The sequence below is a fragment of the Sesamum indicum genome, linkage group LG2 (genome assembly GCF_026168435.1).
Source record: "Sesamum indicum cultivar Baizhima isolate 11 linkage group LG2, ASM2616843v1, whole genome shotgun sequence".
Taxonomy (NCBI): Eukaryota; Viridiplantae; Streptophyta; class Magnoliopsida; order Lamiales; family Pedaliaceae; genus Sesamum; species Sesamum indicum.
Window position 1 is genome coordinate 2,453,918 of NC_142658.1, and position 17,152 is coordinate 2,471,069.

Here is a 17,152-nt window from a genome sequence, read left to right on the forward strand (position 1 = left end):
TCTCTCATTTTTATTTCCGAAGGTAGTATTTAAATAGGGAAAAACCATTGATGATGGCGCAAAAAATCAAAAAAGAGGAAAGAATAGGAAGAGGATTTGTAAATTCGGCCAATGAAAAAGAATAAGAATGCAAAGGATTTCAGTCATCTAAAAATAGGAATTGAGTCGGGTAATGGGTGGATTGGGTCGGTGGGCAGGTCAGGCTTTTCAGGTGGTGGGTTGGGGTTGTGGGCTTAGGCCTACCGAATTTAGTCATGGGCCAATTTTTCAACAAACACATACTTATTTATCTCTATTTTTCTCTTTCTATCTTCATAAAAAAACACAACAAAATATTTAAAAAATAAATTTAAATACTATACATGTGTTTTTGTCCATCTTCAAAAATGAAACCAAACATAGTGAAAAGTTGGCAAAGTAACCGCTATCTCATTGGTGGGAGGGGGGAGGGGGAGGGGGGTGTTTCTTTATTTGTTTTTAAGCAACCAGCCTTATCGTTAGAGTCAATATTTTGTCTATTTTTTTTTATTCAACTTCTTCCAACATTATGTGCTTCATTAGGTTGTTAGCCTTTAAATAGACATGTCATGCGATATAAATTATGATTGATGTTTCCTATTCGATACTAGAAAGAGCTCCAAAAATTTGGGGAAGAAGATGAAGCTTTTCTTGAAATTGTTCTCTACTCCATTCATCATTTTTAGATAGGTTAAATATATTTTGGAATATAGGACAACTGCCCAATTCTCAACACTTAAGTTTTCTTAGCACAAACAACTGGACCTAATAATATATTCATACATATTGTTTAATTTTACATGATGTATGCCAATTTTTGTTTTGAAATATGTACGGCACTCGATCATCTCATCCTTTGATTTGAGAAGGTGAACACTCGTCGAGAGGTGGACCCTCCAAACGAATGTAATCGTACATGATTCCATGCACAGCGCTGACACTCCTTGCTTGTGTGAGATATATGGTATTCTTTCCTTGAATGAGTTGGGCACTTGATATCTCCAAATTGAACAACCAATACAATCCATGAACTCCATGCCTTGCAATTGTGTTGTCACTCCCAATTAATCCACTTGAAAACTCCGGTGGATTTGCTTCTTCACGGTTGATCCTCACCTGCATGCAATAACTCACGTTTATGTTTACCAAACGAGAATATAGTACTTTTTCGTACCATAATTTAAGGTTCCCCCCCCTCTTTTGGTCAAATTAGTTAAGAAATTCTCATTTTTAGTTCCGCAACTTGTAAAAAGTAGCACTTCTGGTCCCATTACACCTTTTCGTTAGATATTACAGGGTTTTGCACGTGGTTGTTAAGGCCTTTTACACATCTGGTCGAACTCATCACGAGATTCTTATTTTTGGTTTCATAACTTTAAAAACCAGCACTTTTCGTTCCCATACGCTTAACGGCCACTTGGCTTTTTCTATTAAATATAAGCTACTTTAAAATCAAAAGTGCTACTTTTTAAAAACTATGGAATTAAAAATGAGAATCCCATAATCAATGAGAGTAAAAGTGAAAATATCCTGATTTTTGTCATTAAAATGATATTTTTCCTTGACAAGACTAACATTGTTCATGAAGGGAGTGACATGTAGCTTGGATGTCCCAAACCATTGAAGAGATATGATTAATTACCTCTAGTATAGAGAATGTTGCAGATGCCAGTGCAATTCGGAGTGTGTGGTTCCCCTCTCCCACTCTATCAACATTGAACTTTATTTGCCATGTCGTTCCTTTATATGCATTTTCTCCTATTTTTCTGTAATTGGAAACAACATATATGTTAATCATACAATTTTTTAAATTTCAACCAATAATCTTTCAAGTAATACTGATTTAACAAAGCCGCACCGAAATAACATTTTTTATCTTGTAACTCAGAGTTTTTCTTTTTCATTTTTTTTATTTTTGCTCTATTAGTTACGGGATTCTTATTTTTGATCCATGACTCATTTTCTTCCGATATTTTAACAAAAAGCTCCCCATGTTTCGTATGTGGAGTTTAGGGCCTTTACATTTTTCGTTTCATTGGTTATTGAATTCTCACTTTTAATTTCGGAACTTCAAAAAAATTAGCATTTTTGGTCCTATGAAGTCTTTTCGTTAGGTATTTAACGGAAAATATCACTTTTGGTCCGTAACTTTAAACAAGTGCTAATTTTTCTGAAGTTACAGAACCAAAAGTGAGAATTTTATAAATCAATAGGATGAAAAAGTGTAAAGGCCATGAGCGCCAAGCACGGAACATGTGGCCTTTTTGTTAAAATATTTAACGGAAAGAAGTTACGGGACCAAAAGTGATAATTCCATAATCAATTTTCTTTAAGTTATGGGACGAAAAATTCTATTTTCCATGCTATAATGCCATGTATATATGTTGATAGAAGGATCGCACTCGCACCTGGTAACTTGAGCATAAAACCAGTCTTTCTGATAGTCACTAATGCCAACTGTATATACCAAGTCCTCATCTGGGTATAGATCAGCATATCTCTCCCACAAACCGTACTGTCTAAACCTGCCAACAACGAAATAACATCAACATGTTCAATGGATGATCATAATTAGGATGTTAACACCAGACAAAACATTATCAGCACCAACCTGTCCTTGGGAAGATTTATGTAAAGCTTGTTGATATACATTGGATTAGGATCAGGAACAAAGAACTCTGCTGCAGATCGATCCGGGATGCCTATTTCCCACAGTGTAGGCCCATTTCTCGGAGGCACGTACACAAGAACTCCCACATCGATTTTACTGCCTGGATTACCAGTTATAGTTGGTTATCAGGTTTTACTCACAAGCTGCAAATTATACTATTTGAATAAAGGGGTTTTGATGCAATTTACCCTGTCTGATATTGTAAATGAGCAAATTACACCACTGTGAAGAAAAAACATACACCAATTTACCTTCCTGTTTAAGGAGGTAAATTGCTTTATTTTAAATAGTACAGGGAGGTGTTTTGCTATTTTAATTTTTATAGGGGGGTAATTTGCTTATTTGCGATATCACATGTGGAGTTATTTGTATTTTTTCCGTTGAATAGAGTGAATGCATTAAGACCTGCTGTAATGACGATATCTTTATCACATCGAAAATCTCCAATGAAACCGGGGATCCATGCATAAATATTATATGCCCCGGGACGGATATTGGTGATGCAGAAAAAACCTTCTTCATCTGCATTTGTCCAGAACTGATAACCCTGAAAGTTCAATCGTGAAATAACTTTTAAGTGCTTGTATCTTCATATCCTCTTATCTATAGTTTGTTTATACAAACCACTTCTATCTTTTGCAGAGTTACAAAAACGAAACCCGACAAGCAAAAGTAGGGGTTCGTAGTTTGTGCAGTGATGCAATTTTCCAAAAAGAAAAAATGGTTTATGTAAATAAAATTGATATTTTCAATAGATGTACGTGTAAATATCTGAAAGATAAAAGTAATTTGTAAAAATAAATTATAAGTTAAGTACTGTAAATGCAATTATCTCATATAAAAACTCAGCAAGAAGAGTACCTTTCCCTCCACTTGAAATGATCCATCCTTCCCTGGTGGAGCCAATCCCACATAAGCACCCTTTGCTGCTATGTTTCCCTCAGATATGTACCTAGCAACCATCATAGTACCCAAGTTCAGTATTGCATATTTGCATTTCTATAGGAATTCAATGATATACAATTTTTTTATGTCCAAGGCTAAACGGGAAAAATTGTAATTTTAATCCTGAGGTGATAGTTTTAGTCCTCTATGAATTGATTTTTGTAAATTAGTCCTGTAACTGTATAGTTTTGACAATTTTAATCTTACAAATAAATTCATGGAGGACCAAAAATATCAACTCCCCTAAGTTATAGGACTTAAAAATGCCAACGCTCTCTAAGTTATAGGACTAAATTGCAATTTAATTGGGTCATGTGCAAGTCACATGCAATTTTCGGCCAAATTGGCAGAAAACGATGAAAATTGCCAAAAATTTTGAAATTACAGGACTAAATTACAAAAATTACTTCATGCAGGACCAAAAATGCCATCCTGTAAATTACACGACTAAAATTGCATATTTTCCATCCTAAAAGAAAAGTTGATTCTCCACAAAAAAAAAAAAAAAAAAAGAAAAGAAAAATGCTTAACTTAAAGGGTAAATTATCACATTAACCCTTAAGGTTAGGTCTAATTACTACAAAAACACTTCTCGTCCTTTACAAAATTGCAAGTACATTTCTTTAGAGTTTAATTGTAATTACAAGTATACCTGTATTCAATAGCAAAAATTTCCACAAACACCTTTCTCCAAAGGCGTATTTGTAATTATATAAAAAAAAATTGTATAATTAAACTTAATTTTAAAGGGCGTCGACGTAATTTACCATAAATTAAATTATTGCAGTCAAAATCCCATCTTCCTAAATCATATGAACTTCAAACTTTGAAGTAAACTAATCATCTCTATGCTCAAGAGCATCTTACCAGTCTTGAGCTAATAATCTTCCATTAATGCTACCCCTTTCATCAGCATGTGGAAAATCTTCTGAAGCTGGAAAGCTGTATGGCCACTCACCAACTTCTTTCTCCATCTGAACCCATACATTAGGTTACATTTCTATTTCTTCTTTATTCAAAATATTTATAAAAAAAATACAATTTACCTCCATGTGATATTGTAAATGAGCAAATTACCCTCTTATATAAAAGAAAATAATAGCAAAATATGTCCCTATATTTTTTCAAAATGAAACAATTTACGATAAATTGTTTCATTTTCAAAAAGTATAGGGAGGTAAATTGCTGTATTTTTAAAAATACAAAAAATTAAATCGCTGATTTTTTTTATAAGAGGTGTAATTTACAATATCATAAATCGTAAATTGTTTCATTTTGAAAAATTATAGGGACGTAAATTGCTGCATTTTTAAAAATACAAAAAAGTAAATTGCTGATTTTTTTTTATAAGAGGTGTAATTTAAAATATTATAAGGGGGTTGTTTGTATTTTTCTAATCAAACAAAATTCATAAATTAAATGATAAAGATAAACAAAAGCTGGTCCAGACCTGCTCTTTAGCATCGTACCACAATGAAACTGTGTCATTCTTGTCTTCAGTACATGAATTGAGGTATATGAAGACTGGACCAAAGACCTTTTTCCATTTCTCGCCTTCCCCAAATTTTATGACCAGATCCTCTCCACCATAATGAGTACTTACAAACATCTGACAACAAATTTTCACACATCATATGCATAGTTTAAAGGGAATACATAAAGTTACTTTAAATACATTTTTAATCCCGTAACTTAAATTATTTGACGTTTTCATTCTTTAGCTTTCTAGAGTATTATTTTGATTCTGTATCTTCTTAACTTTTGCGATGTCAGTACTTTCTCTCGCCGGGGTTCACATATTACTACTGGGGAGAAGGGTGAACTCCGATGGAAAATTGACCGAAACTTAAAAAGATGCAAGACCGAAATGCTACCTGAAAAGTTAAAAGGACGGAAATGCTGGCAATTATAAAGATGGGCCAATAGGATCCCAATTTTAAAAGGTCGTCTGAGATATGCATGTATTTTCCGGCGAGAAGTGTGAACGCCGGAAAACTCCAGCCAAAAATAATATTGAAATTCAAAAATTTAAAAAAAAAATATAAAACTAAAATACTACTCTAAAAAGTTAAAAGAGAAAAATATCGAATGACTTAATTTACGGGACGAAAATGCATTTAAGCCAATAAAACTATATATGAATGTAATGAATTCAAAGGGTGGTTAACAGGAACACACAGCCAGTGTGGTAGGGTTCACATGAGAAGTTAGGTCCTGCTTGAAAGGCCCTCCGGTCCTGAACTCATTGCTTGGAGTGATTTGCCAAAATCCGACCGGCGGTTCAAAGCATATAAACCCGTGGACTTTGTTGTCTTTGTTTTCACAAGAATACTGGTATTTGTCATCAACCTTCTCAATACAAACACACACAAAATATGCGACAAAGTATTAGCATTTTGAGTAACATTATATAAAAGGGGGAGAACTACAATTTTAGTTCTTAAACTATGACATTAGTTTGTTTTTACTTCTCAAATAATTAATAATTGCAATTTGATCCTCAAATAATGTAATTTTTTACGAAATCGGTTTTTTACGATCTCTTACAGTCAAATATACTAGAAAATTTCATGCCGAGCATGTGAGGCTGCTTAGGAGGGAAAAAAACTACCATTTCACCTGAAACGTTACCCTTTTCAAGATTTAGGAAGAAAACACTCATTTCAGACGTTGCAGAGACAAGACTGAAAAACATTAGTACAGAAAAACCTTAAAAAATAAGTTCAAACTCTTCTTTTAAAAGTAATACTCTACATATTCTCAAATAAATTCAAAAGTTTTAGGAAGTAATATTCTACGTATTATCAGGTTTTCTTTTAGGGTTTTTTGTTTTTTTTATATATATCAAGGTTCTTCGTTCTTACATCAATGTCTGAAAGTAAGCAAAACCGAGCGGTTTCATCCTAAACCTTGAAAAGGTCCACGTTCCAGGCTGGAAACGATAGTCCTCCTCATGCAGCCTCACGTGCTGAGCACATGAGATCTTTCATTATATCTGATGGCAAGATGATGGAAATGACTAATTTCATAAAATGGAAATGACTAATTTCATGAAAAAGAAATTCATAGTTCGAGGATCAAAACTGTCGATTCTTAATTGTTTGAGGACCAAAAGCAAATTAATAGTATAGTTGGATGACTAAAAGTGTAATTCTCCCTATAAAATATGATTGGGTACGTAGTTTTGCAATTACTTCTCCTTTAAATTCTGGCTCCACTGGATCAACAAGGAGAACTGCTTCTGGATAAGCCAGCTCTTTGCCTCTTGGGGGCTCCCGGTCTTCAGGGAGAGCCACTCGTCTTTGCCTATCATTTGTTATGGCCATGTACTTAAACCTATTGTCATTTCAAATTATTAGCATTCTCTACCTTACCATTTTCACCTCAAGTTATGTATGTCCACAAGTTCAACTGTGGATTTGTTTTTTAAATGAAAGCGAATAATTATTATTATTAAATAAATAAATTGTAATTATTAATATTAAATATTTATATTTATCAATAATCGACAATTATATATACTGATTATCAATATAAGATATATATAACTATATCTAATCAACGAAAGTATAATCACATCTCATATGTTGATAGGATTCAAACACATAATTTTAAAATTATGGGGCCTCAATTTTATCAATTGAGATAGGCCTCATCGACGGCTGTTCTTGCTTTTGAAAGTATAATAACTTGAAGCCCATCTTCTTATTTTCTTGATTTACATAGGATAAATCTTGCCTTATGTACGAAAAGACATCTACTCCGAGTTTATTGAGCTAACTCTATGTTAATTTGTTATTATTTTCTTCATAAAAATTTGTGGAGATTTGTATATAAAATACCAAGCAAGGAGGTACGTTAAATCGATATTTTTTAGGTTAGATTTAATTACACAAACATCTTTTATTTTTTGAAAAATTAAAAAAAAAAATCTATTTTACGTCCCACAAGCTAGCTCCATTGCGAATTTGGTCTTATTATTTGTCAATTCGCCACATTGCATCCCATAACTCCAAAAAATAATACTTTAATCCCAAGCATTAATTCTATTAAATTGTTTTAAAAAACATCAGCATCGCCCCTCAAGACTAACCGGGCTCGAACCTTGTACTTGATGTTCCCGTCAAACATTCAACAGAATTAAGGTTTGGAATTAAAATTGCAGGTTCTTGAATTTTGGGATGCAATTTGGCGAGTTAAAAGATAATGAGACCAAAATCTCAAAGAGATTAACTTACAAGTACACTTCTTGAAGGCGTGTCCATTTACCTTAGAAGATGCACTTGTAGAATTCGACCCCTACATAGGGGATGTACTTGTAATTCAAATACAATTTCAACGAATGCATTTTTAATTTTATAAAAAGTAAAAATAGTTACGTAATTAGATCTAAAATCAAGATGTATGGATGTAATATACCCTATATTTTATGTTACGGTGAATAGCAATTTATTCCTCCTATGATATTGAAAATGAACAAATTATCCTCTTATTAAAAAAATATAGCAATTACCCCCCTGTACATTTTAAAATGAAGCAATTTACCTCCCTATCTAAGGAGATAAATCGTTGTATTTTAAAAAATATAAGAAGGTAAACGACTATTTATTTTTTCACAGAAGATAATTTACTCATTTAAAATATCACATTATGGGCTGGCTTGCATGTTTTCCTTTGATGTTAACTAAAGAAAATATATGATAAGCTTACTTTTGTTTCCTGAGCATGAAGGCGATTCTAGTTTCATTGAGATTGAATGCAGGCATGTCTTCTTCGTGTTGGTAAATACCATAAGAATAGAAGCCCGAGGAACCGCGAAGCATGATGAACCTAAATCATCACATTCATCATTACAATATTACAATATGTATTTACATAAACGTGCATTCATCTTTCAAATTTTGGCTTTTAACTTGTTGCAATTGTAAATTAGTCCTTCACATTTTAGGACAAATTTTGTCAAAATTTTTAAAGTTGGCCGAAAAGTGACATCAAAATTCCAGCTAACTTTGAAAATATCAGCCAATTTTTTCTTAAGATTGCAAAATTAAAAAGTAGGACTAATTATATCTGGACTCCCTCTGAAAAAGCTAAATTACACTTTTTCTAAAAAAATTTTGAAATTACACTTACACCACCCCTTCAAAAAATACTTGATTTACACCTGACCCATTTTCGTTAGGATTGGACAAAAAATGATGACATAAGTAAAAATATTAATTTTGGGCTCATTGAATATCTCCATGTATATTTTTGTACTTATAAAGGGATAAATATAATATATATATATATATGGAATAAGGTTAATATCATTATATTTTTTCTTCATAAAAACAAAATTATTATATGAAAATATTAAATAAGGGATATATTAAAAATTTATACAATATTTTCTTTTCCTAACGTCAGTACTTTTGTCCAAATCATTACAAAAGAAAGTCAGGTGCAAATAGTAAATTTTTAAAGGGGGCGTAAGTGTAATTCAATACTTCTTTGGAAAAAAATGTAATTTTATATTTTTAAAGGGATTTAAGTGTAATTAACCCTAAAAAATACAAAGGACCATTTTCTAATTTTAACAAATTATAAGATTAAAACACCAAATATTATAATTATTGGACTAAAAGTTCAAATAAGCCAAGAGAAGAATATCTTGACCTTTTGTCTATGGAGAGTGGGGAATGCTGTCCTTGCATTGATGGCTCCCACCTTCTTTTGAATGATACTTCGATTTGTTCTTCATTTTCTACTATAACTTGGAATTCACTTCCTTCAATCCTGCAGGACCCCATTTCACTAAACTTATTTAAAAGATTATCTAAACTCGTAGATTTTTAAAAATATTTTTAGAATTTATAAGATTTCAATCTTATTTTCTAATAAGTTTTTGATTTTTTATTAAATAAAATAAAATGGTAATGTCTATAAAATGTCGATAACATTTTGCAATAAAATTAATGGAGTTCGTTAAAATTTTTGAAAATAAATCAGAAGCTCTTTACTTTTTCTAAAAAGTGCTAACGCATAAGCTCATAATATGTTATTTGAGATCTTATAGGCTCTTCGTTTCAAAAGTTTGTTTTAAAAATAAAGAAAATTATAGTTTTGCCGCACCAACTTATTTCGGTAGTTTTGTCCTCTAATTTTAAAAATTATGTGTATTGGCGAGAAAAATGTTCGAAAATATGCAAAATTGATCATAAAAGTATATCCAATTAATATGATTATGTGAACTTTTTTCAGTCATTTTGAATCCTTAATGTGCAGAATTTTTAAAATTACAAGACAAAATTGTCAAAAATGGATTCCTATAGGATTAAAATTGCCTTTCCTTATATTTACAGTACTAAAATTAAAACTTTCTCCATAAAATATATTAAAAAGCTTAAAAGCTCACCCAAACATTCTCCAAATTGAATTTTTTGAAAAAAGTCAAGTACGAGTGTACGTAGTGGACACTTTTTATTTATTTATTTTATTTATCTATATATGCACGCACCCAACACACTCACTCAAATTTAAATTCATAATTTTTCGTAGAAAATTTTGAACCCAAATCTTTAAGCGCTATCCTAATAGGAGTATAGTGGACACTTACGTGTCAAATTTTCCTCGCGTGCCTGTACTCCCAGCTTCGCTCCAATTAAGGTCCCAAAACCTGCAATATTTTTCTGAGTCGAAGTTACGCTTTATAAAAGTTAATAAATACTCCTCTCTAAAAAAAATAATAATTTTATTTTTTTTTTATTTTTTTAAAATAAAGTAATTTATCTTTCTATTTAAAGAGGTAAATTGCTTAATTTTAAAAATACAGGAGACAAAGTGCTGTATTTTAAAAAATACAAGGGGGTAAATTGCTATTTTTTAAATAGAGGAGTAATTTGCAATATCACATAAATTACTTGTATTTTTCCATTATATTGTATATTGTCTCATATATTTGTGGTGTAGAGTTAGTGAAGTTTCCTATTTGAAGAGAAAAAAAAAAAGTTGATCAAAATTTTTGAAATTAAAATGAATGTCATAAATTTGATAAGAGAAATTACATATTTTTGTTGTTGCATGGAAAGGTGTATTATGTCATCATTATATAATATGGGTCAAATTAGATCGATATTTTTTAAAATTAGGTCTAATTATATAAATATTTTCTATATTTTGAAAATTGATATGTACATTCATTGAAGTTGTAATTATAATTTATATTAGTACCTCATCGAGGATAGAACTTATGCAACAGTCCTTCAGAAAAATTACATCGATATCCCCTCAAAATGTGAATTTGTAATTTTGCAAAAAGCAAAAAATATTAGAATAATTAAAGAGTAAATTACAAGAGGCTCCCCTGAAGTTTGTCTTAATTACAAATACGTCCACGTTGTTTGAAAAATTACAACTACCTTCATGGAATTAGAAATATCTTAACAAATACCCTCCTATGATGAGCTGTAGTAATGGTGTATTTGTTAGGGTACTTATATAATTTTAAGAAAGTATTTATAATTTTTCAAATAACGAGAAAGTATTTATAATTACGTCAAATTTCAGAAGAGCCCCTAAATTTACCCTATAATTAAATCTAATTTGAAGAAAGTATCCATGTAATATACTTTTATAGTATTTGTTGACCTAGCTCTGAAAATAGAAAAATGGGCTTCTCCATTTCAACATATGAGCTGCACTTATTATTTATTTATTTATTTTTAATAATATATGTTTTATTACATCATGTAATATATTTAAATTTAAACACAAATAAATATTTCAATAATTCAAATTCATGAATATGTTAAAAAAGACAAAGGAACAACAAAGGCTAAATGCTACATTTGGTCCCTTAAGTTTTTATTCAGAACCACTTTAATCCTTCAAGTTCATTTATTAATTTTAGCATCCCTAAACTTTAATTGATGTCGCAATTTTGTCCCTCAAATCATTTTCGCGAAAATGCAGCCGGATTTTGGCATTTTGTAGGCAAAATGGTCAATTTAAGTTTGGTTTTTCCACTTTAATTCCTTACGTTTGTAAAAGGGTCGAATTAGTAAATTTTTTGGCAGAAAATTAATTTGTTTATTTTTTTGTATGATCAATATGATATAATTATCCTGTGTGAATAATGAAACGTTTCGACTCTTACGAAAATAATAATAACATATTGCTTAATCTAAAAAAAATTGTCTCCTTTCCATTTTTAGAAGTTACAAAAAAAATAATAGTTATGATTAAATTTAGCAAAACTTATCTAATCTAAAAATATAATAAAAAAATTTAAGTCAAATAACTTTTAATCTTAGGAGTTAAAAGATTAGTCTAAGAAATTAAATCTTAACAATATTATTAAATATTAACAGCTTTTGTTTTGAATAAAAAGTTGGTGAAAGATACTTTTAAATAGATTATTTGATGGATTTTATTTTAAGATATTTTTATAGAATACTTTCTATAAAATAGAACGACAAATTCACAAAAAAAAAAAATTAAATTATATATATATATATATATATATGTAATCCACCAAAAGATTTAGTTAAAAAGTATATCACACCAACTTTATAATTAAATATTTATTATATATGTAATCCACCAAAAGATTTAGTTAAAAAGTATATCACACCAACTTTATAATTAAAATTATAAATATTTAATATATATATATATATATATATATTGTTAAAGTTTAACTCTTAAGATAACGAAAATATTGACTTAGATTTTTTTATTAGTTCAGAGTATATACATTCTATAAAATTAGTCATAATTTTGATTTCTTTTAACTATTCAAAAAAGAAAAGAGAGAGTGATTGTTTATAGTAAACTAAGCAATACATTATTATTATTATATTCACAAAAGTTCAAAGTCATTTTTCTGTTTAAAAAATGATTAATTTGACAATTTTATTAAGGAATTAAAGTGAGGAAGTCAAACTCAAATTGACAGTTTTAACCTCCAAAAAGTCAAAACTCGGCCATATTTTCGCCGAAAAATAGTAAAAAAAAAATTATAGTTTAGGGACGTCAAAGTTATGAAATGAACTCATGGGATTAAAGTGATTCTAAATGAAATGGTAACGAACCAATACAATATTTACCCAACAACAAACTGCTATATACAGCCGTATATTTTAGACTCGATTCCACAATATGTTGATCGTGAGGTCTCAACCTTATCAAACAGAGCCTCATTGGCACATCTGAGCAATACTTAAGAAGAAAATGATTAAGTAATAAAGAGGTGCGTACCCTCCATTTAACTCTGGGTTATTGAGCTCAAGCAAGTTGTCAAGACCATTGTAGCATATGCCAACTATAAGGCCCCCTGGATTTGTTAAAGTAAGTTGTAGCAACCCATTGTCTAAAACCACCTGTATATCTCCCAACAATGCATTACAAAGCAATTTATAAGATAATTAAATATATATTTATATAAATATGCAAAAAAATATTTATTTACATAAAAAATAATTTCTTGACTCAATAAATATATAAATAATATTTTTCTGCCAAAAAAGAAAAAAAAATATTTAATGATTCGAACAACCAAATGGATTAAGGGTTAAATGTATTTTTGGTTCTGTAACTTATGTTGATCCGGTGTTTTCATCATTTGACATTCTACGGTAGCACTCTGGTTTTGTATTTGTTTAAATTTCGTGATTTCAGTCCTCTTTTTTTTATTGGGTTGAGTTCACTTCCGTCGGCGAATTCCGGCCAAAAAGGATTGAAATCCGAAAAATTAGAATAATACAGGACAAAAATGCCACCCTAGCAATAAATTAAAAGATAAAAATACTAGCAAAAATGAGTCAATAGGAACAATCCCCCCAATTTGAAAAGGCCACATGAGAACTCTGAAATAAAGAAATTTGAAATCACGAAAATTAAAGAGGTAGGACCAAAATATTATGCTAGAAAATTAAAAGACGAAAATATCCAATACCTGTTCATCTTCAACAACCAATTTCACAGCAACAGACGCCATAATTCCTTTGCTACTTCTCATGTTATATCGATCTGAAATTCTCACAACAAAAACACACACACATATATATATGTGTGTGTGTGTTGTGTGTTTAATCAGTAGGTTGGTTGGTTGCTTGAAGCAAACACAGAAGGAGGCCTTAAAATATACTGCTCCCGTGCTTTCTTGTGTTGCGTGCATGCGCGCAGAGAGTCTTCACGCCGGGACTATACATTTTCTTCAAGAAAAGAGCAGGAATCGCCACGTACGTAAAGCAAAGGGCAAAAAACTGTCACGGGAATTTAATGTCGTGGGGACAAAATAATTCTTGTACTGATCCTCAAGAATCGAAAATAGTCAAATGGGAGTGGGATTTGCGTGTTTTTTTCTCATTTACAATATCACAAATTACATTACGCCACTAAGAAATCTATGTATCATGTTACTTTTAATAGTATTTATGAAAATAGTGTTGTTAATATCTGAAATTTAATTTTGACAATATCTTAAATTGATAAAATATATCAATTAAAGGCATAGGATTTGAAGTATCTTGTAATAAGATTTTAAAAAATTCATCGAATTCCCGAAATTCACTTTTAGATTCATTAAAGTTTTAAATTAATTTTCTAAGTGGTATTTTTGGTATATACACTAAAAAAATGGTTTCTGAAACTGGTTTTTGGTACATATATGCCTGTCTTAAATGTTGTCGGATGGACGGATAATAGTTGTATCAAATCTGCAGTAGGTTTTGTCTCACATTTTCGAATGATTTTTGCTTACCAAACAAAGCTGCTTGGCAACGCCTTTTGAGACGTATACTCGATTCAAAGTTGTCCAAAATTTTGAGACATATTTCCATCCCAAATACTCACATTATGTTTGGTTCATGTTTTCGTATTTTTTGAAATAAGATAAAACATACCTAATGTTTGTTTTTATGTTTTTACATTTTATCTGTGTTTTTTTTATTTCAACTTTCTATATATAATATATATACACTTATATATAATATAAAAGAGACATGATTTGACAATAAACAGTGATTTTTGTCTAAAAAAATACAACATTAAATGTACAATATTTATATATAAAAAAGATATGATTGACAATGAATAATGATTTTTGTCTCCCAACTCCCAACTCCCAACATCAAACCTACACCACTTATTTTAAAATACTTTAAATTACCTCTAAACACAAATTCAAACATACCATCTATTTTCAACACACGCTTATTTATCTCTATTCTCTCTCTATGTCCAAAACACAAATCAAAATATTATATCAAAATTTTGTTTTTGTACATAATTTGCTCCCAGGTATTTTATATACGCAAGGAAAGATACAAAGACTTTTGTCCCTCTGGGCTGCTAAATGCAAAACGAGACACGAATTTAGCCTTTCAGTGGGTCCCGCACCAAAAGATACTGCATAAATTACTTCAATTCGATAACCCTTGACATAATTTCCTTTAATCTTGAAATAAAATATTTGTTAGATTTGGTCACCGTATATTGCCGTAAATTCATTTTTTTTAAATATATTAAAATTTTATTTTAGTTTAAAATATTAATATTTTTTATTTTTATACTTAATTAATAACCATTTTGTCCTTTTAAAAAAAGCATATAGTCCAGTCCAACTATCTTTTTTTCTATATTCATGATAAGGCCCAACATACTTCCAAAAATAAAATTAAGCCACCATAGATTCATATATACATTTCTTTGACCGCCTTGCTTTCGGGTATTCCAAGTCTTTCGTATTCCCGAGTAGTGTGGTAAGAGAAAGTTGGTAGAATTGAAGACTTAGAATACTCCAAAAATAAGACTATAAATTTATGAAAGTTTAATTATATTTTCTAAAGTATGTCGAGTTTAATCATAAGCATGAAGAAAAAATAATTAGACTATATTGTAAAGTAACAAATTCCTCCAATAAAAAAAAATTACAATTCACCTCTTATATTATTTAAAATACAATAATTTAACCCTATATTTTGAAAATCAAACAATTTACCGAATTGCTATTTTTTATAAAAAAAATTAAACCCTTAAAACTAATCTCAAATTTCAGACCTCATATCAGAATTCATGGAAATGTTAATGAATGCGTATATGTATGGGCTCGTAAAAGTATATATATTACGAGAATCTGATCCAAAGGGAGCGATTTTTTTGTAGAAAGAATTCAAAATTATATTAGAATCAAAAGTAGGTAATATTTATTAAAAATAAAAATAAAAAAGTAAGAAAAATTTAATTGAATAGGATTTGAGGAAAAAACCACTTCTAAGACTTATGTAATTAATTAAAAAAATTATTTTATCCTCATTTATTAAAAACATATTATTTTTGCTTATTATTTATCAACAATAATTTATTTTTTTATAATAAATGATAAATACTATATAAATTAGTATATTTTCATATTTATTTTTTAAAATATTAATAACAAAAAGTAAAATATGTAATATAATAATGATCCCACATAAACAATATCATTACCAATCCTACACAATAATCAAACCTTCATAATTACCAAAAACATAATATTATTTATTAATCAATAATTTGTTTAATAATACAAGAAATAGAAAAAATTTATAATATTTTAATATACAAAACTGTAAATTTAATTATTTTTAAATTACTTAAAAAATCAATATTAACTCTAAGTATGTAATTTTAAAAAATAAATCTGATAAAAATAAATCAAAATTATTACAATAAAGATAAAATAATCAGAAATAAATTTAAATTTATTCTAAAAAAATATTTTTCATTGACAGTTTCAAAAATAAAAATTATCATTCATACACCTTAACAGTACAAATACGCTTTTGTAGAAGTCGCCCAAACACGCCCTTACGACATAACAACAGACACCATCTAATGAAGGCGCTTCTTGACATCTTCAGCGTGGTCAGCTGCCTGAACCTGCATCTTTGCGGTCTGAAGATCGGCGTCGGTGGCCTCCTTCTCAGTCTTGGCGGTGAGTTTCTTGCTCAGACCCACCACACTGGCTTTGAGATACCCAACTCCTTCTCCCAAGGACGCTGCCAACAACAGACATCGTTTCTTCGCGTAGTGGGCAGCCGATGCCGATTCTTGCTTCCCCTTGTTGGCTGTCGGTAGCGGTGGGGAGGACTCTTCCATGCCGATCGATCATCCAGAACGAGTTGAGTATGTTCACATGAGGTGGTGTAAATTGTGAGAAGTTAGGTGGGTTAAGGCTGCCAAGTATGTGGGTAACGTGTCAATTCTTGGTTCTTATGCTGAGACACATGTCCCATGTCTCCCCATCGTCTATACAACAAATTAGAAAAGTATTATTTTAATACGCTAAATATATTTAATTTTAATTTTAATTCAATAATTATATCCATTTTTATTTAAATTCAATAATTTACAAAATTATTTACTTTTAGTCCTCTAATAGATTTTTGGACAATTTTACCTCTATGCAACTTTGAAAGGCAGTTTTAGTCCATATGCACTAATAGGGGTAAAATTGTCTGAAAATCTGCTAGAGGACTTAAAGTAAGTAATTTC

The 17,152-nt window shown here is 30.0% G+C and overlaps 2 protein-coding genes across 4 annotated transcripts; both read right to left on the reverse strand.

Moving 5' to 3' along the window:
• Positions 1 to 644: 644 nt before the first annotated feature.
• Positions 645 to 13,829, reverse strand: LOC105177250 (uncharacterized). Of its 3 annotated transcripts, none has more exons than XM_088877677.1 (15): positions 13,572 to 13,829; positions 12,875 to 12,996; positions 10,233 to 10,292; positions 9,293 to 9,412; positions 8,345 to 8,464; positions 6,829 to 6,940; positions 5,813 to 5,983; positions 5,085 to 5,243; positions 4,502 to 4,608; positions 3,551 to 3,641; positions 3,095 to 3,236; positions 2,630 to 2,789; positions 2,427 to 2,543; positions 1,661 to 1,784; positions 645 to 1,134 (listed from the first exon to the last, which is right to left on the reverse strand). In XM_088877677.1, exons 1-15 carry the CDS (start codon positions 13,791 to 13,793, stop codon positions 868 to 870), a joined length of 2,094 nt encoding a protein of 697 aa, XP_088733803.1. In that variant the 5' UTR covers positions 13,794 to 13,829; the 3' UTR covers positions 645 to 867. The 3 variants fall into 3 exon arrangements, with proteins under 3 accessions (XP_088733803.1, XP_088733804.1, XP_011098629.2); XM_088877678.1 differs by having other exon boundaries at positions 6,829 to 6,970; positions 10,233 to 10,305; XM_011100327.3 differs by having other exon boundaries at positions 6,829 to 6,970; positions 13,572 to 13,826.
• Positions 13,830 to 16,389: 2,560 nt separating this feature from the next.
• On the reverse strand, positions 16,390 to 16,839 carry LOC105177259 (uncharacterized). The gene has a single exon (XM_011100339.3). It carries the CDS (start codon positions 16,754 to 16,756, stop codon positions 16,490 to 16,492), a length of 267 nt encoding a protein of 88 aa, XP_011098641.2. The 5' UTR covers positions 16,757 to 16,839; the 3' UTR covers positions 16,390 to 16,489.
• Positions 16,840 to 17,152: the final 313 nt, after the last annotated feature.